This window comes from Perognathus longimembris, chromosome 28, assembly GCF_023159225.1.
Source record: "Perognathus longimembris pacificus isolate PPM17 chromosome 28, ASM2315922v1, whole genome shotgun sequence".
Taxonomy (NCBI): Eukaryota; Metazoa; Chordata; class Mammalia; order Rodentia; family Heteromyidae; genus Perognathus; species Perognathus longimembris.
In genome coordinates, this window is record NC_063188.1 from 57,621,441 (window position 1) to 57,636,516 (window position 15,076).

The following is a 15,076-nucleotide window of genomic DNA, read 5'->3' on the forward strand; positions in this document are numbered from 1 at the left end:
TACGATGTCACTGTCATAAAAAGTCCCCTAGCATGGAATAGAAATAGAAAGAGAAATGGTCACATTATAAGGGGTTAAGCACATGGAGTTGCCTTGCTTTGTAATAGTCTACTTGTAAGAACTAGGGTAGCTGGGCACTGGTGGCTCATGCTTATAATCCTAACTACTCAGGAGGCTGAGATCTAAGGAATAGGACTCAAAGCCAGTAGGAAATTTTGTGAGACTCATATCTGCAATTAACCAGCAAGAAGCCAGAAGTGGAGCTGTGGTTCAAATTGTAGAGTGGTGGAACCCATGAGCAAAAAAGAGACAATGCCCAGGCCCTGACTTTAACCCCCAGTATTCTCAAGGAAGGGAGGAAGGGAGGGAGGGAGCGAGGTAGGGGAAAAGAAATAAAGAAGAAAGGAAAAGAAAGAAATGGAGAAAGGAAGAAAGAAGAAAAGAAAGGGAAAGAAAGCAAGGGGGAGGGAGGGAGGGAAGAAAAAGAAAAGGGAAATGGAGAAAGAGGAAGAAAGGTTGAAAAGAAGGGAGAGAGAAAGAAAGAAAAGAAGAAATGGGGAAAGAAAGGAAAGAAGGAAGGGAGGGAGGGAGGGAGGGAAGGAGGGAGGGAAGGAAGGGAGGAAGAACAAGCTAACCAGCATTTCACAAGAACCACATTTTGGAAGTGGAGCCTGTGGCTCAAATGGAGATTTCTAACCTTGAGCACAAAAGCTCAGGGACAGCGCCCATGCCCAGAGAGTTCAACCCCAGGACTGGCAAGAAGGAGAGAGAGAGAGGAGACAGAGAGAGACAGAGAGAGACAGAGACAGAGAGACAGAGAGACAAAGAGAGGAAGGGGAAAGAAAAAAAAGAGAAAACCACATTGTACCCTTCTGAGGGCAAAACCTTCAGTGACCTAATTACCTCCTACTAGGCCCTACTTCTTAAAGGTTCTGCTACCTCAGCACCACCACACAGAGGACCAAGCTTCCAGCATATGAACCTTTAAGGAACCAATTCAAACTATACCCAAGCCAAAGCAATCACCTTCACTTTTCAATTTTACAGATTATCCAGAAGTCTCCTCTTCCCTGGCTGTGGAGACAGAAACGTAGCAGTTTTCCTATTTCCTGCATCTCTCAGACAGGTCAGTATTTTAAAGGTTTGTTCCGTGCCATCCGGACTAAGAAGAAGCTTGGTTGGGGGGGGGGGCAGAACTCAAAAAGTATTAAGTCTTCATTCTGGTGAGGAAGACGTTAAATTTTTCACTCATTGCACATATAAGCAGAAGTTCTATACATAATTTCTCTTTGCAAGGTACTGAAAAAAGATGCCTTTATTTCTTACAAATTCACACTCACATCATTTGTGCTAAAGGACCCCAAGGGAGCCCCAAACAGCCAAACATTCTGTTCAAGTTATTTACTTTCATATTGTGAATTATAAACCTTGCCATGGTGTATTCCAGGTCTCTGAAATGATCTAGATTACAAATAATTCTTTTTGCTGGACTCCATTATATCCGTAATAACCTACTCTTACCCACTAACAGGCAAAAAGCACCCTCCCTTCACTCCAACCTTCCTGAATTGCTTCTAATTTGTAATCAGTGGCAAGCAGTTCTACACAGAGATTCTCTCTGACCTCTAGTGAGCAGCCAAACAGCCTTCTCTTTTCAACACATACAAGTAAACAAACCCAGTGAAATTCTGCATTAAAAGATTTTTTGTTATAGAAATAGCATGTGGCTGACTCAAAGCTCTGATCTGACAAGGCTTCTCATTCTTTTCCTGTGAGAAAGGTAACAATTATTAGGCAGCCTGTGATTCTCTTTGTGGGTGCTCATGTTTTCAATTCTTTCCCTTACTGCTCTGTACAGTATACAAATATAGGTAATACTTGGTGTATGCCAGCCATCTTGCTCTGTACTTCGTGTATGTTATGTCTTTACTCCTTCCATCGACCCTGTGAAATGAATTTTACTATTCTAATTTTACTCACTTTATGAAATACTTATATTTCATTTATGTTATATTCATAGGTAATATAATTATACTATTTTAAAATTTAATATTATAATTACATGTATATAATTATATAATATATTCATTATATTATATTTATACTCATTTAATGAAAATTAAAGCACAGAGAGGTGTTATGCCACTTACCCAATTTTTCACAGCTGGTTACTATCAACCCAGGACTGTCTGACTTCAAAATCATGCAATTTCCACTGAAGTGCTACTTTGAAAACAGTTGTCTTGGGTCAGGTGCTAGTGTCTCACGCCTATAATCCTAGCTACTCAGTAGGCTGAGATCTGAGGATTGTGGTTTGAAGCCAGCCCAAGCAGGAAAGTCTATGAGACAATTAACCACCAAAAATTTTGGGAGTGGAGCTGTGGCTCAAGTGGTAGAGAGTGACCTTCAGAAGAAAAAGCTATGTGACAATGCCCAGGCACTGAATTCAAGTCCTGGTACTAGTACACGTGCACGCAGCACACACACACACACACACACACACACCTTTATCTTGGACTATTTACTCTATACCTTCGTATAATCAAAGGTCAAAAGGAGAGAAACCAAAGTGTATTATCTAAAATTTTTGAAGACTGTTTAATATGTAGGTAAGGAAACAATTTGTTTGCTAGTGATATTTAGAATTCAATCATTTATGGTGCTCGTGTCTCATTTTTTTTCTAGCATTTTGTTAAAGATAGTCCACGAAACACTAGTATTTTGACATGCTAACAGATAAAAGGAAAAAAGTTATCTGGTGAATAAAATGTAAAGGAAGCCCTTTACAAACAAAATTAGAGCGTTATCCTTTATGTAAGAATTGTCAGGGCTTTCAATATGTTACTGAGTTTTATGGCTCATCAAGAAGAGGTTATAATAGCCCTTTAACATGATCTGACATTACATTCTTTTTTTTTTTTTTTTTTTGCCAGTCCTGGGCCTTGGACTCAGGGCCTGAGCACTGTCCCTGGCTTCTGTTTGCTCAAGGCTAGCACTCTGCCACTTGAGCCACAGCGCCACTTCTGGCCGTTTTCTGTATATGTGGTGCTGAGGAATCGAACCCAGGGCCTCGTGTATACGAGGCAAGCTCTCTTGCCACTAGGCCATATCCCCAGCCCCTGACATTACATTCTTTAAACAGATCATAAGGCTTTTCTCTTTACTATAGTACTTGTTACAATTGTTTTTAATATCCTAAGAAATATTATGGACCCTCCAAAGCAGAGGAAGTTATTTCCAAAATGTATATGACCACGAGTCCCTTCCTCTTCCCCCTTTTAAAACAACTTGAATGAAGATTGAAGCATGAAATACATTTTATAGGCTTTCTGGATAAGCGGAATTGCCTCTATGTAATGCTTTTTCCAGGACACACTGTCCAAATAAATTAGCTGATTAGTTTTGTGGGAACAATGAAGTCATGGTTGGGAACACAAAAAGGAAGAATAGGAGAAATATTTTAAGACATACCAAGACATAAAAACTTTTGAATGTATATTACAACTTGAATATATATCAGTAGAAGAATAGTTGGGTACATTATGCATGTCCAAGCTATTTGATATTTTATACATATTTCCTTTGAAAGCATTTTTTAATTTAAAAAAGATGAAGGATAAAATGAATACCCATATGGGTTTTTTCCCCTTACGTTATTGTTGCTTTAAGACACATTGTTTTTTTTTTCATATCTTTCTTTTTTTATTTAATTTATTTATTAATTGAACACAAATTTTTTTGACAAGGTGTTGTGCAAAAAGGGTACAGTTACATAGTAGGGCAGTGTGTACATTTCTTGTGATGTCTTACGCCCTGTTTTTCTTTCCCTTCTCTAGGTCAGGTATACATATATACAATACACAATGTATCAAGAACATATACAGTATCCACGTGGTCAGTTTTCATATCTTTCTTTCCAACGATGGAACCACTTTTTTCTCAAAAAGACCTACCACCCATCATGACATTATCTGAGGAAGGTTTTCTTCATCGCTGTAAAGACATATAGTTTTGTTTTGTTTTGTTTTGTTTTGTTTTTTGGCCAGTCCTGGGCCTTGGACTCAGGGCCTGAGCACTGTCCCTGGCTTCTTCCCACTCAAGGCTAGCACTCTGCCTCTTGAGCCACAGCGCCGCTTCTGGCCGTTTTTTCTGTGTATGTGGTGCTGGGGAATCGAACCTAGGGCCTTGTGTATCCGAGGCAGGCACTCTTGCCACTAGGCTATATCCCCAGCCCAAGACATATAGTTTTGAAATACTTGTATGTTTATAACTTAGAACTAGCAAATGCTAACTTTTTTCATTTTGACTCAAATTTTTGTATATAGAAAGAAATTATTTCCATAATTTTTACACAAAAATGCCAATTCTAGATATTTTCTTCAAAATGAGAAAGCAAAGCTGTAAAATTAAAAAAAAACATTAGCAAGATATACAGCATGCAAAATTTAACATCCTTAATTTAGGAAGCCCTTGCAAATCAGTAAGGCAAAGAAAATCACAGCAGCTAGAAAATGGGTAAAAGATGTAGAAACACAATGAATAAAATAAAATTAAAATGAAAAGTAAACATGAAATTATTCAACTTAGCTGAAAAGAAATACAAATTAAATAATGTAAAATAGCAATTTATGTTTATTAAATCATCTATTTTTATATATTATAGTACTTAGTATTGGCAAAACCATATTGAAATATTCTTATGCATTGCTGATAAAAGTTTAAATTCATACATCATTTTTAGAACAATTTAGTGACATGTATAAAAGCCTTAAAATGTTCTTACAATTTTACCTGGTAACTAATTCTACTTGAGGAATGAGTGTATCTTAATGAAACATCAGAGAGCTATAGAGCTATAGAACTATTCTATCAGTTTATTTGACTATCATGAAATCTGAACTCAAACTAAATATCTAGCAACAAGAGATTTGGGAAGGAAATGACTACATAATTGTGAGTAAATATTGAATAACCATGAAAATTATATAGAAGAATAATTAATAGTAATAATTAATTGAGTTATGTGAGACAACCATATGAATGCAGTTTGATTTGATTCTTCGTAGTGCCAGAGATTGAACGGAGTTTCTTACATCCTGTCCTTTGGGCTATATTTTGCTCTATAACCACTCTACTCCAGCCCTAAGTATGTTTATTGAGATACAATTCACACATTCTATCATTTGATCACAATGTGGGTTTTTTAGTATATTCACAGGCCTGCACAGCTATAGCTAAAATCAATTATAGAACATTTTTATCCTCCACAAAAAAATCTTCATATATAAAAGCTCTGATCACTCCCTATTACTTCCATTCCCATGCTTAGGCATTACTAATCACTTTTTGGGTTGCTTTTTTGCATCTTTGTGTGTGTGTGTGTGTGTGTGTGTGTGTGTGTGTGTGTGTGTGTGTCTTTCATTTTCTTTTCTTTTGGTGTTTCTTTGAAACAAAGTCTCACTGTGTAGCCCAGGCTGTCCTCAAACTTGTAATCCTCCAGCCTCAGCCTTCCAAATGCCAGCATGCCCAGCTCATTAACCTACTTTCAATCACTATGCATTTACCTACTGTTGACATTTCTTGTAAATGGAATCATACATTCTGTGGTCTTTGGGGAGAAACTATCTGTAAGTCAAAATCTGATGAAAGACATGTAATGTGTGTGTGTGTGTGTGTGTGTGTGTGTGTGTGTGTGTGTGTGTACACACACATATATCTCAACTAAAAGGTTTGAATGTACACATCACCAAAGAAGCGATGCAAATGGTAAATCAGCACAGAAATGATGTTCAGAATCACTGGTTATTAGGAGAATGTAAATTAAAATGATAAAGAGAGTCCGTTATGCCCACAAAAGTATGGGTAAGAAATTTAAAACCTGTGACAGTACCAAGTGGTAACAAGGATGTGAAACAACTGGGATATTTCTATTGGGAATGCAAAATAGTAAAGATGGAAAAATCAGAAAATAGAAAAAGGAAATCAGTTTGGCAGTTTCTTGCAAAGTTAAACACCTACTATATGACTCAGAAATCCCATTACTGAATATTTCCTGTAGAGAATCAAACACTCATGTTCATGCACAAAAAAATGTATATGAATGTTCATAGCAGCTCTATGCAGAATAACCAAAACCTGGAAAATAAACAATGACCTTCAATGAGTCAATGGATATTACATGGCTTTTGGGGGGAGGCATAAAGGAATCCCGTGCCTTGAGACTGGAACAGTACCAGTAGCCCAAAGAATGACTCATGAGGTCAGCCTGGGGAGGAAAATGAGTTTAGTACGGTTTGCTTACAGAGCAGTGGAATACAAAGGAAGGCATGTAGCCAAGGACCCCAAGGTTGGTGTGGCCCCACCCACTGGGGATCCTATTTTATGTCTCTAAGTGTTTATCTCAATTTAGAATACCACCTAGTGTCAAAACAGCAGAAGTGCCAGGTGCCTGTGGCTCATGCCTATAATCCTAGCTCTCAGGAGGCTGAGATCTGAGGGTTATGGTTTGAAGACAGCCTGGGCAGGAAAGTCTATGAGACTCTTATCTCCAATTAACCACCAGAGAAGAAAAGCCAGAAGTGGAGCTGTGGTTCAAGTGGTAGAATGCCAGCTTTGAGCACAAAAGCTCAGGGACAGTGCCAGGCCCCTGAGTTCAAGCCTCAGGACTGATTAGCACCCAAGAAAACAAACAAAAACAACCACAAAAAAACCAACGAAAAAACACCACCACCAAAATATATATATACCAGCAAAAGTAGCTACTGGCTCAAGTGCCAGAAGGAAACTCTTAGAAAGTTCTGTTTATGCCTATTCTATCCTTGCCCTTCTCCGTGATTCTACTGGTCTTGGCAAACACTATCTGACTGTGGGAAGAACGGCTTGCTTTGCTTGATCTAGCACATACAATAGCTAAATGGTGACTTCTTGCAAAGAAGAATTAGTCTAGTTGGGATTTTGGAGACTTAGTCTCACTGTACTCACTATAAACAAACTGTACTGCTCAGCAACAATAAAGAATGAATTACCAATACTTGAAACAACAGAGATGAATATCACATTATGCCACGTAAAAATTATGGGCTGCATAGTGTATGGTTCCATTTGTATGACATTTTGGAAAAGTCAAAACTCGAGGGAGAAGATGCATTGGAAGTTGCCAGAGTACTGAGTGAGGGAAAGCTCTGCATTTAATACTGTGATGACAGTTACAAGATTCTATGCAACTGTGAAAGCTCACAGAACTGTGCACCAAATAAAATTTATTTTTTTCTGCATTTAAACTGTAATTAAAAAGTTAGCCCAGTGTAGGTGGCTCACACTTATAATCCTAGCTACTGAGAAGACTGAGATCTGAGGATCGCAGTTCTAAACCAGCTCCAAACCAGCTTCTAAACCAGGTAGAAAAGTCTGTGAGAATCTTCAGCAAAAAGCCAGAAGTGGCACTGTGCCTCTAATGGTAGAGTACCAGCCTTGATTGCACAAGACCTGAGTTCGAGCTCCATTACTGGCACACAAAAATTTAAAAAGAGAAGAAAACCTCTCTCATGTGTCTCTCAATGTTTGTTGTGTGTTCCAGTAGTGGGGTTTGAACTCAGAGTCTTGGATTATTAAGCACTCTTCCACCTGCCTCACTCTCCCATCAGAAATCGCCTTGAAACGATGCCTTCCCAAACTTTGCTAGAGTTTTACATGAAAATGATAATCACATAAGTCTATTCCTCGAGGAGTCTCTCTTTCTGATATATATGTATATATAGATATAGATATGCATATATGCTGATAACTACAATGTGTGCATATCTATCCCCAAACTGTCTCCTGAACTCCAGATGTGAATGAACTATCAAATGCATTTTAATTTTAATCTCTAATAAAATATCCAATTAATAGTCAGGCATGGTGGCTTGTGCTTGTAGTCCTATATACTTGGGATGTGGAGATTGGGAGATAGAAGTTCAAGGCCAGCCTAGGAAAAAAGTACGTGAAACCCCATCTTTCTGTCTTGACCAATAAAAAGCTGGGAATGGTGACATATGCCTGTCATCTCAGCTATATGGCAAGAATAATCAGGAGGTTCATGGTCTAAGCCAGCAGAGCAAAAACGCAAGACTATATCTCAAAAATAACCAAAAAAGCATAGGCCCTGAGTTCAATCTCTAGTGTTTTCTATATGTCTGTCTGTCTGCCTGAATATAGATAGATAGATAGATAGATATCTTCTGTTTTACTTTCCACCCACATTCCGTCTAATTAATTGCCAAACTGTATACTTCATTCTAGTTACCATGACCCCATGATCGTGTGTCAGTTGTATTACTTCAGTAGCCTCTTAACTGGTCTCCCTGTCTCCAATTTTGTCCTCCTTTTCCAGCCCATTCTTCATATTGCAATCAAGATGAATAATATTGTATTTCTTGGAATAGTGCAAACTCCTTAACATGGTTTGCAATTCCTTTCACAATCCAGTACTACTCACCTCTCCAAACTCATTCTAATTATTCTCAGCTCTGAAATTTCCTACCAGTCCAATCCCTATTCTATTCGAATCACACTCTGCTTTTAGCCTCTGAAACATGCCTCTCCTGTTTTCCATATGGGATGTTTTCTTAACAACCCCCCACTCACTGACCCCAGCCCCCTTCAGCTGGCTGGATGATATTTATCAGTGATTTATACATCATGTATTTGGGTACCACTGACTGATCCTCACAACTGAGTGCTAACTCCCTCTGGGCACTATCATAATGCTGTTACAAGGTACTTTCATTCTGTGTTGTACTTGGTTATTTACTTGCCTATTTCCACACTAGATTGTAAGTTCCTTAAGGGTGGTAATTATTCTTATTTACATTTTAGTGCCAGCCCCTAGCAATAGGCCTGGCACTTGTAAGTATTCAATAAATATTTCTTAGATGAATGGACAAGGAAAGAAGATAGAAAACAGTGTGTGAGGTATTCCATCATTATTCTTCTTTATCTCTTTTGATATTTTCCAAATATTCTATGATAAGACTGTCAGAATTGATTTTAAAGCCTACTAACAAGCTTGTAATCCCAGCACTGGGGAAGCTGAGAGACAGGAATACTATGTTCAAGGCCAGGCTGGACTGTGAGGCAAAATTTTGTCTCAAAAAGAAGTATATAAAGCATACTCAAAACAGTGAAAGAAAACAACTATGAAGAAAAAATAACTCACAATTCTACCACCTGAGGAGAACTTGCTAATGTTTTATATACTTTCCAACACTTTTATGACTATATTTTTAAACATTGACGTCATATTATGTTCTGTTTTGAATTCTGCTTTTTTCAGTAACACCAGAAATTTTCCTGTTATGTTAAGAAGCTGTTTAACCATTACTCTGCTGTTTGACATTAAGATTTTAAGTAGTTTTTCACTATTCAATATAATTGAATAGAAATACCTTCCACATTTCAAACCACTTCTGTAGGATACAATCCTAAAAGCACAATTACTACTATTAACTCTGTGTGTGTGTGTGTGTGTGTGTGTGTGTGTGTGTGTTGGTCCTGGGGCTTGAACTCAGAGCCAGGACACTGTCTTTGAACTTTTGGGCTCATGGCTAGTGCTCTACAACTTGAGCTCCACTTCCAGTTTTCTGGTGGTTAATTGGAGAAAAAAGTCTCATGGACTTTTCTTCCCAGGCTTGCTTTGAACTGTGACTCTTAAATCTCAGCCTCCCAAGTAACTAGGATTACAGGCATTAGCCACTGATGTCCAGCTTATTGTGAGCTTTTTAAAGACTGAATAAATTTTCAGAAAGTTTATGCCAATAATAGCTACCTGAGTACTTTCTATATTCTATTCCTTTTACATAGACTTTATTTCACCTGCAATACAGAAAAGAAAACTAAGATCTAATGACATGATTTGCCCAGAATAATTGAGATAACAAGTAGCAAAGCTAGAATTCTAATTCAGAAACATCAATTTCATAACTTCATGTTATTTCCATGTAGATTTTAAAGTAACTCTTTTAATTACTCAATTATGTATTTACTAAAGAAAATGCAAGAAATGCATGTTGAAAGTAGAAAAAGTAAAAACAAATTACCCAAGTCCATTGTTTCCAAATGGTTTGGTGAATTTCTTCAGCCTTTTATTCCAGATACAAGTTTGAGATTAAAAATAACTGTCATATTGTATATATGATTGCATTCTTCCCTTTGCACATTTTAAATACTGTTCTGCAATTGTCATAGACACTATTTTAGCAATTGCATATTGTTGTAAAGTGAGTGTGAAAGCTGTTGCCTCACCTGTGAATTTCTTCTTTTCATTCCCAGAATCCACCATCTCCCATGAGGCTTTCAGAGTTCAGTGTTGGGAACCATTCTAATCCTCAAAACCAGTCACCACGTTGGAGTGATTGCTTCACAATTTGAAAGCATTCCATGTAATACTTGTCATGCAGATGTTTCTGGACTTTACAAATTAATTTACTGACTGAACTCCAATTTGGTATTCATTACTTCAAGCTAGTTTTTCTTTCCTCCTTGCCCTCTTCAATCCATGAAAAGCCGAAATGTTAAAATATGTATCTTTACATTCATCCTGTCATGTAAAAGGGAATTCAGAAGACTACCTTGGGGGTCTTTAGTTTCCCTGGAAAGACTATTAATCATATCTGCAGGGTCTTTGGGGTATTGAGGAGAATCAGCGTATACTTGCTGCTTGTGTGCATGTGCATTCATAAACATGTATATGTGCAGCCTCGCTATCCAACATTCTGCTGTAATGTCATGAAATCAAGGTTGAAACAAATGGCAGCTTTGATTTAATCATGCTTTTCCCAAGTAGCAATTTAGATATTTGCCAAGCTTTGAACTATGCTTGTACCAAGTATCTAAGAGTTGAGAAGTAGATACAAATCACTATGATCAAAGTCCTCCAACAGAGAAGTGAACAGCAGTTATGTAAACCCCTGTTCTCTGTCATCGACATTCCTGAACACACCATAGCTAATAGAGAAGACCTGATTAGACCAGATTTCTTCCTTACTCATCATGACAATTATTAATGTCTTAAAAGACTTTTAATGCCAGGCTATGGTAAAAAAAAAAACTTCAATTATTGTGATTTATTTCTGGACTATCTAGCTTTATTTTTGCCTTTAGAAATTACTTTCAGGATGAGAGAGATACTATAAAACTAAGTTATAGGACCATCACTTTTGTAAGGGCATTTAAAGGTGATTTTCAGGTTTAATTACAGTACTGTTAAAAAGGGTAAAAGTTTCACAACTGACATTAGCCAGAGGATCAGCTAATGATCTCTGTTTTCACAGCAGGAGTTAATGTACAGATAGTGAAAACTGAACAGTAATATGCCAGTCCTTTTTTTTAAAGCTTCAATAGTAGCTCAGCCATTAAGATAGTTTACATCCATTTCCCCATTTATTTATAATCAGCCTTTCTTTCAGTCCTAGTGCCTGAATCAATGAGTATGGACACTAATGCTGCTTCATAGTAATAATATCTAACAGTATTGATGTTTTTCATTTTTAAACCAGGACTCTAGTGCCCAGCTGCTGGCAATAAAAGCCCCAACTCTTGACAGAGATCAGTGGGAGTTAGAGACATTTTACAGATATCAAAGAATTGAGCTGCTAGAGGGATGGTTAAGTTTACTAAATTATTCTCCCAAAAATCTCTTGGAGCAAAAATGAGTTGCCTTCCATAAATAAATTGATGTTGGGGCTCCAGTACAACTGAGATGGTAAACAATCCAGATACTTAAAACAACAGCAAAACCTGTTCATTTGGACCTCCCTTGGTAATTTTGAACATGAGGTATTTAACATAAAGTAAATGTATTATGGTCAGCATGTTTCTCGTGAGAGAATACTAGGCATGACTAAATCTAATAAGGACTGTTTCTCAAAGTCAAAAGCTAAGGAACAGGCCAGAAAACTATGCACATTGGATTTCATGATGAAATCTTACTTGTTCGGATGGAAAGATCCTTTTCCTCTTCCATTCACCTTTTAACACACTTCTCTTGTTTAGGTTTCACTTGAAAGTTTATTTATTTGGCCATCCACATGGTTTTATGATGGACAGCGTTGCCATCTATTCCTTTTTAAATGTACCTTTTTTTAAGATGGGGGTGCGTACCTTACTCCACAGCCAGTGGGCCTCAGATCTTCCTCTTTCCCACCCATCATCTGCCAAGTGTTCAGGCAGAGCAGCTGCTACAGTCAGGAAGGCATCGGGAACTTCTCTGATAGCAGCATTCAGCTCTGTAGCATTATGTAGCAGCATTCAGCTCTGATGGAAACCAGGTTACAAACGACAGTGTCAGAAAACTACAGGGAACCCCTAGAAGGAAAGGCTCCTGGGAGCTGTATTGCAAAGGTGATTGTTCAGAATCTTATAGACTTGCACTGTCTATAAATGACCAAATAAATCAGGCTTGCACCTGGGAGCTCAGAGAAAAAGAAACTATTTCTCTATTAGTACTTTGAGGCCACAAGTTTCTAGACTGCTAATATCCTTACCCCTAGATCATTTGAGTCTTGACTATGGTACCTAATTATGGGTCAAGAAGACAGTGAGGCTTGCACACCCTCCCCTGGTCCTTTGCTTCCTTTTCCCTGGAGCCTTGCCTAACAACCCCTGTGGGATCTCATCCCCCAAATTTTGGTACTTTTCTTCCTAAGTGCAAAATAGAGATACTCATTGTTAAGATCCTACAGCTGAAAGGTGCTATGTAACTCCTAGTGCTCTTCTATGTCTTTACTTGCAGGACTGGAATGAAAAGTTCAACCATAGCAGTATTTCTAAGCAAACGAATATATTCCATTTGTTCTTCCATGTTCTCACTGCTGATCTTTTCTTTTTTCTTACCGAGTCTAGAGTATTTTGTTAAATGTTCTTCTGTTTGTTCCAACAATGTCCTTGGGAAAAGATAGAAATTATTTTCTTCCCAAGATAAATGTAAAAAGAGATAAAATGCCCTCCAAAAGCACATAGTGTTAGTTCAATTTCTGTGTCCAATAAACTAGTAGAGCAAGTTGGCTTCCTAGTACTAGAAATACCATGGTGTACCTAGAGTACTGAGAGCAATTGAGACAGGATCACAGCTCCAAAGTCCCATTTTGTCCCAAATCTTGAAGTATGCAATTTATACAATTCATACTTTCTAATACAATAGGTGCCTCTTTCCCCCCACTGTAGCCCCGGGTGATACAAATGTTCCACATTAGATGGCATCAGCCATCTAATTTCTTATGGCATGCATAAAGCCCAGTCTCTGGGGTGGTTTTCACCAAGGACAAGAATGTGTTTCCCTGTGTTCATGCCAAGTTGCACAAAGTAAAGACACTAAGGTGGAAAGAGATTTAAGCACACCCTAGCAGGAATGTTTTAAGAATATTAACTATGCATTGCTGTAATGTGCACCTCAAATGGAATAAGGCATCAATTCACAGGAATATAACCAAGTCCAGCCCTTTGACCTCTCATCACGCATATCTTCATACTCCTGTGCAAGTGCATGTGAGGCCACACACACACACACACACACACACACACACACACACACACACACACCGCTCCCAAAGCTGGCTGCCAGGTCATCACACCAAAGATAGAGATATGATTCTCTCTCTTCTTCCAAAAAAAGTTCACAACGGTCACAGCAAGCAGAGAACATTCCATTTATGCATTCTAAAATTTCTGCTGTCAGAGTGGCTAAGTGACTCAGTTGATGCAAAAGATATATTCTGTGTAAAGCTACAGAGGCCATGTAAGAATATTGTCAGACCCTTCCACAAGTCTCATGTTCTCGGAAAATTCATGAGTTCCATCCAATCAGTAGGAAATGGTTGACAATGTATGGTCCATCTGCCTTTCTTTAACCTTAGCTGTCAGATACCGTATTCTATTGCAGCCTTTTGCATGTGGGTGTAATGTAAAATATTACTGAATGGGTGGCTCATAATAGCATGCAACCTGTGATTTACTTTCCCCAAAGGGCTAGGGCTGTGTCCTGCACAGTGTTCAAATATGTATTCTTTGGAGCAATCTTGTAGACAGCCATCAGCAAAAATGAGTTAAAACAGACAAGGAATCCAACGTATCAGGGAAAAAATTCTTAGTAGGCAATAGTGCTAAAGTTAAAAAAAAAAAAAGATAAGATGCATTCAAGGAATAATTGCTTTCACCCTGCTGGCTAAATCAGCAAAGGAACGCAGCAGGAAAGCTGGGACTGGGTGTTGGTAATATATGAAATGTGTTGGAGAGCCAGAAAAAGAAAGGCACTGGGGACCTTAGCAGTTAAGCTCAAGTTGCCAATTTGCTACAAATCCTTTTTTCCATCAATCTGCTCAAAGTGATTGTATGTAGTATTCTTAAAACTGTGTCTTGCTGCAGAAATACTGACAAATGCTGGCCAGCTTTATCTTCCTATGTCCTTTATTAAAAGTATATGCATAAAATTGTAGTTTCTATGTTCTGTTGTGATCTTATTAAACAATATTGATTAAGTCAACAGTTTCAGCCCACTCTGAAAGAAGTTTCTATACATCTCATTTTATGGAGGTAGAGTGGAGTTTATCCACTCCACCATTGACTGGTATGTGTGGTATGTGAGATCCTCTGAAATACTTCATCTTCTGAACACTCCCTCCCACAGGTGCAGGATTCCTCAGATGTCCCTACAAGAATGTGAGTGGGGAAATCAACAGCAATGGCTTGCAGATAGAGACCTGTCGAGGAGCAATGAATCATGTGTAGTCTCTACTCGGCCACACATGAGTTTCTTCTTTCCCTCACTGTGATAAGGAAAAAGAAAACAAAGAACCTTGTTTTATGTGTGACAGGGAACCTGGTTTCTTTCTCTTTTACTGAATAGCGTGCATTAGTCTCTCCAGAAACATGGCACCTGAAACAAAAAGAATACAGTGGTCCTAAGATAGGTGGACTGGGAGTGTGGCTCAAAGGTAGAGCACCTGGTTCGCAAGGGCAAGGCCCTAAGTTCAAAACCCAGTATTTCAAATGACAGAGGAGGAGGAGCCCAGTTTGCACTGGTAGCTCACACCTGTTTGGTTTT

At 38.2% G+C, this 15,076-nt stretch overlaps 1 protein-coding gene across 1 annotated transcript in view; it reads left to right on the forward strand.

Annotated features, from left to right (window-relative positions):
• Window positions 1-14,109, forward strand: part of Zdhhc15 (zinc finger DHHC-type palmitoyltransferase 15) — a 126,438-nt gene extending 112,329 nt beyond the window's left edge. The window contains exons 11-12 of the mRNA XM_048335959.1: window positions 1,048-1,126; window positions 10,309-14,109. Of these exons, the coding sequence (XP_048191916.1) occupies window positions 1,048-1,094 (47 nt within the window). The 3' untranslated portion in view covers window positions 1,095-1,126; window positions 10,309-14,109. The remainder of the gene's footprint in view (window positions 1-1,047; window positions 1,127-10,308) is intronic.
• Window positions 14,110-15,076: the final 967 nt, after the last annotated feature.